The following is a 5,169-nucleotide window of genomic DNA, read 5'->3' as shown; positions in this document are numbered from 1 at the left end:
CCCCCAATACCTCTGGCGAGGCCTCGCCCAGGCTGAACTACATTCCCCACAATGCTCCCTGTCCTCGCGAGAGCTGGGGGAACGCTCGGTGCCAGGCGCGGAAGTCGCTGTAGCTTGGAGACGGTGCCGGGGCCTGCCCGTGACTCACTGGACGGAGCCGCCGCCCGCTATCATGGCCGAGACTGACCCCAAGACCGTGCAGGATCTCACCGCCGTGGTGAGGGGCCCGGGCCGGGGGTAGGCCTGAGGCGGCGCAGCGGGCGGCTCCGGGCTCGGCGTTTACCCCGAGTGGGGCCGGGCCCGGAGTCCTCCTAGCTGCGGCTGGCGATGTTCCCTGCGCAGGCCCGGAGCACCGAGAGCGGCCCCAGCGCCGGCCTCTGGAGCCCGAGGAGGGCCCGGGGTGGTGGGCAGGGAGCGGGGACAACAGTGGGAGGGGCCGGGAGCGGGGAGCGGCAGGGGAAGCAGTGACTGAAACCAGGGGGCCAGGGAATGCCCGGTGGGGGGGGACCCCGGAATGCCTGGTGGGGGGGAGCCCCATTAAATCAGGAGCGACTGTATCATGTTAACCCCTCCGCTCCCTGCCCCCCGTTATACCAGGTGCGGAGACCCAGGCTGTGCTTGACATCTCAGGGGCATTCAGGGAAGACCCATTTCTAAGCACCCGTCGTCCCCACCCTACTTGAGATCTCATCCCCGCATTACAAAAAGCATCAGATCGAGAGAAAAGGGATAAAACCCGACTCCTCCCCCCGCAGTATCGATCTGGTACCGTTCATTTGGCACCACCCATTAGCAGCACTAATCCTCAGGCCTGCCCCGCTGAGGGAGCCATGGTGGGGAGGGCAAGTTACCCAAACGCACACGGGGGCTTTGGTGTCAAATCTAGGATTACACCATAGGTGTTCCCAAACCATCCCCTTCGGGCTCCTGTAGCTCTTTTTGGAGGGGTGCTGGATTAGACATTGGTTTGTGCCAGCATTGTCCTTGCTGTTCTTTTGGGGACACTTCAGTGTGATGGTTTCCTAAAACCCAGGTGTTTGGCTGTCTCCCATACACACACATACACTCTTGTCAGTTTAATTGTTATCACAGGGCTCTTGCTAGGTGTCGAGCTGCAAGAGTAGTTCAGAGCTAGTCATGTAATTTAAGAACTTTTTTTGTGTAGAAGATTGAGTTGTATTTTGAAAATATTAAGTACAATTATGTTTTTTTCAGTCTTCCTATCAGATGCAGAATGATTGTGTGGCTAAAGCATAACAATTCTGTTTTTGACACTGACTCAGTTTGTAGACCTCAGAGAAGTTATTCAGCCTCACTTTCTTCATGTGTATCATGGGGGATGTTACATGTAGAGGGCTGCTCTAAGGTTTTGTGAGTGCATAAGCCCTGAATTATTTTTGGCATGGAGTTCCCAGAGTAATTTGTTACTTTTAACATTTGATCAATGCTGTCCAAACATATGGTTTTGTGTGAAACAAGTTGAGCTCAAAAGTGACTGCATTATGCTAAAGTATTGTAAAAAGGGATATTTTGATTGTCCTTTTTTGTCCTGTTAGGTACAGACACTGCTTCAACAGATGCAAGACAAATTTCAGACCATGTCTGACCAGATCATTGGAAGAAATATCCTTTCTTCTTGTAAAATGCCTCTGATGGAGGAAAGTGTACAAATATTTAGTATATTAAATTCTAAACTTGCAAGCCAGATTTCTAAAGCTGTTGTAACAATGCATGAAGCTGTGGTCAAGTGATAAACTGCTACTAAAGTGTAAACATTACAATTCATTTTCTTTAACTCAAACTAACTTGATGACATGAGCTGTCGCATTGATGACCTGGAGAAAAACATTGCAGACCTCATGACACAAGCAGGAGTGGAAGAATTGGAAGGAGAGAACAAGATGCCTGCTACTCACAAGAGTTAAAGTGAGGGAATTGCTTATTAGCTTTCTGAGTGATATCCTGGCTTGAAATGGTAAAAATCCCATGTACTTTAAAGGGGCCAGGATTTTACCCTCTGATTTGTGGGTCAGAGTCTGAAATCCCCGTAGAATAATTCTGAAAATGCTGTAATGAAAAATTGTATTTTGTCATGCAATGAGCTCTAGAGCATTGGTTTGTTCTCTTTAGCAAAGGATATAGAAAAACTGAAAGCTCCCACCAACCTCTTCAGACAGGCTGTTTTTTTAAGTGAAAAGTGATGCAGAATATTAGAAGTAAAAATAAAAAAAACACAATGGGAGCAAAAATAAGGGAGCAAAGTGGTGAAACAGCTTCACGTGGCCTCTGCTATTGATTCAGCCTGACACTGTACAACTAACATTTGAACAAACTACAGTATTAAATGCTCCCCTCACCATCTAATTTCATTGCCTGAAACCTGTCTGCCTCCCTGGCAGTACGATCAGTATGTGTTACACAATTGGAACAGTGGATACTCCAGCTGCTTTTCAAGCAACAGCTAAGTAAGGTCTGGCTTCTGGTGCAACAGATAAATACATTTAAAGAATGACAAAGTCCCCACTAAGAAAATCTCATGACTAATTAAGGGTGTTGCAGATCATGATGGACTGTTTGAAGCTACTATGACAATGCTTACCCTATGCATGGGCTTTAATTAGTGGGATAAATTTCATGGGCGCTGAGATTTCACTGAGTCAGGCTCAAAAGTCCATTTTTGTAATTATATGAGGGCAATCAAACATAATAAAGTACTAATACCAATGCAAGATTGTAAATTAGCAGTGGTTTCATGGTGACTAGTGAAATGCTTTTGGAGTAGTTTCACAACTTCAAGTATAGATCGAGATAACTTCTCTCTAATGCTGTTATGGGCACTACCTGATTTAAGAGGTTGTTAGTCTCTCCAGAGGAGACATAGTTTAGGCTATGCTTTCATCTTGAATACCAGATGAATTTCTTTTCTCAAGATGTTAAGACAAGAAAGTGAAGTGAACATAAGTCTTGATCTGGCAAGCTCTTTCAACAGAAATACTTGAGTAAAACTGGGGTATTATATTGGAATATTCATATGAGTAAAATTAAGCATTTAAGTAAATGGTTACATGATTTATACTTTATTTGCCCCAGAGTTTAGCTTTTACTCTTAAGTCTGATAATAGTGGAATTTTACACTTCTACTAGGTCATAGGATTAGGACATGGAATCCTATAAATGGAGAAGTCTCACTTTTTCCAGTCTACTTAACTTTTTTTTAGAAAGCTTGGATGGAGCTTGACTCTTTTTGAATTCCACAATTATTGTATATCTGCTAAGCATACTTATCTAGTGAAATTCCTATTAATAGTAATATTCTGTCTTCCCCAACAGGTTGCCAATAATTTAAGATGAACGCTGGAATACACTTTTTTACAAATCCACAGGATTACGGAACAGTTTTTTGCAACTAGTGTATGTAAAAGCATTTTATATGGTTATAGAGCTTGCATTCCTAATGTATATTGTATAGCTAGATTTAGGTTAGTATATTTTGATTTGTGTAGTGTAGTTCCACACTTTTTGAATTCTTGTTATAAGGATCAATTGTATTAAACACACACATTTGATGGATCTTAACTAAACTACTGAATTTGAGTGGATTTTTTTGTGAAAACATTTATTTTTGTTTACTATACTTTTCTAATAATTTCATTTTGATGGCTAAAAAAAATCTAATGATTTGTCAAATTGAAAAACTACTTGTTATGTGGTAACTTAACACTTTTCAGGAGTGAAGCACAAGATTGAAATTGAGTTAGTTATAGTTCTAGTTAGATAGCGTCAGTCATTGTACCAGTACAAAATGATATTAGTAATGTTTTTAATACACCCAGTAAGATGCTCTTGGATACTTAAGATGTCAAGCATAAAGAATCAATTTTTTACTTATACTCCTAGCATTACTTTACCTACTGTATGTTGCTATGGCTAAGAATTGAAATATGACATATGATAGAAACATCCCTCCAAAGGTAAGCAACCACTATAGCTCAAATAGATTATTTGTTTAGAAAGCTGAGGTGCTATTAATAAATCCCACGATGAAGGGTTTGTAATAATAGCTAAGTCTTGTAATAATATTGCAAGACACTACAATGAAACCCTGCTAGTGTATGTCCATTAACAGTATCATAGTTGAAAAATATGTATTGAAGTAATGGTCTGTTACAATAAGGCACTGTCTAGGAAATGCTAGGTACCTGGTCTTTGAACACAAGTCATTGGCTCTCTGTATGAAACTAAGTTGCTTAGCTGAGAAGCGGAGTATTCAGGAATCCTGGGAAAGGAGGGGATCCAGTTATCAAGGTTATAAAATCCTGCTACTATGTGAGCAACAAATAGCTGGGAGTTTTAATAATACCCTGTTTTAGAAACTGTGTGTTCGGTTACCTTTCTCTTAATCATACTTTTCTTCAATTTTTACCTGGTCCTTAAATTCCATAGTCAGAGCATTTGGAAATCACAAATGTTTGTCTAAAGAACCTTTCCATACCATTTCACTTCACCATTATGAAGAAAAATGACTCTGATCAATGCTAGGATGATAATATATGACTGCTACAATACCACAACAACTTGTTTGAGAGATTAATCTGAGCAGCCACTAACAGCATAAAGCAGATATCATCCTAGCTGTTTATACCACACTTAATGTTGGTATGAGTGCCTCTAAGTTAACTTCACTGGAATTATGAAGGCAATATGTAGGTGTATGTCATTTCTCAAAACAGGGAAAATTGTACTGAGTTCATAGTAATTTTAGGGAAATTTTGTGATTGTAGGAAATGTATACTGTACCACCAGCCTTACATTTGTTGTACTGTCATTAAAATATCTAATAAAACTTAAATGGTAACTTACAATAGTCAGATCATATGTAATGTAAAATACTGTATGTGCGTGCACAAGAGCTTTTAACTTGGACATTGTACAAATCACTAAAAGGCCTTGGCAGGGATATTTCAGCTACATTAAGTGTAATGAACAAATTATCTGATGCACACTTATGGTTAATCTAGATTTAACAACAGAATATTGAATTTATGATATGGAAATTATATCTGTGCTTCCAATACTATGGTAATAGGTCAAGTTAAAATTGAGTGTTATTTTAATTCTCAGATGCTAATATTTTTGTATGAAGACATTAGCAATAACCTTCTATAGGGG

At 40.5% G+C, this 5,169-nt stretch overlaps 1 protein-coding gene across 1 annotated transcript; it reads left to right on the top strand.

Annotated features, from left to right (window-relative positions):
- The first annotated feature begins 67 nt into the window (after positions 1-67).
- Positions 68-4,873, top strand: LOC112123502 (heat shock factor-binding protein 1). The gene is made up of 4 exons (XM_026663645.1): positions 68-217; positions 1,557-1,623; positions 1,807-1,926; positions 3,331-4,873. The coding sequence occupies exons 1-3, from the start codon at positions 173-175 to the stop codon at positions 1,923-1,925; spliced, it is 231 nt and encodes a 76-aa protein (XP_026519430.1). The 5' UTR covers positions 68-172; the 3' UTR covers position 1,926; positions 3,331-4,873.
- Positions 4,874-5,169: the final 296 nt, after the last annotated feature.

This window comes from Terrapene carolina, unplaced genomic scaffold (genome assembly GCF_002925995.2).
Source record: "Terrapene carolina triunguis isolate 2854851 unplaced genomic scaffold, T_m_triunguis-2.0 Scaffold33891, whole genome shotgun sequence".
In the NCBI taxonomy this organism is placed as follows: domain Eukaryota; kingdom Metazoa; phylum Chordata; order Testudines; family Emydidae; genus Terrapene; species Terrapene triunguis.
Note: the sequence above shows the minus strand (reverse complement) of the source record. Positions and strands in the feature narration are given on the sequence as shown.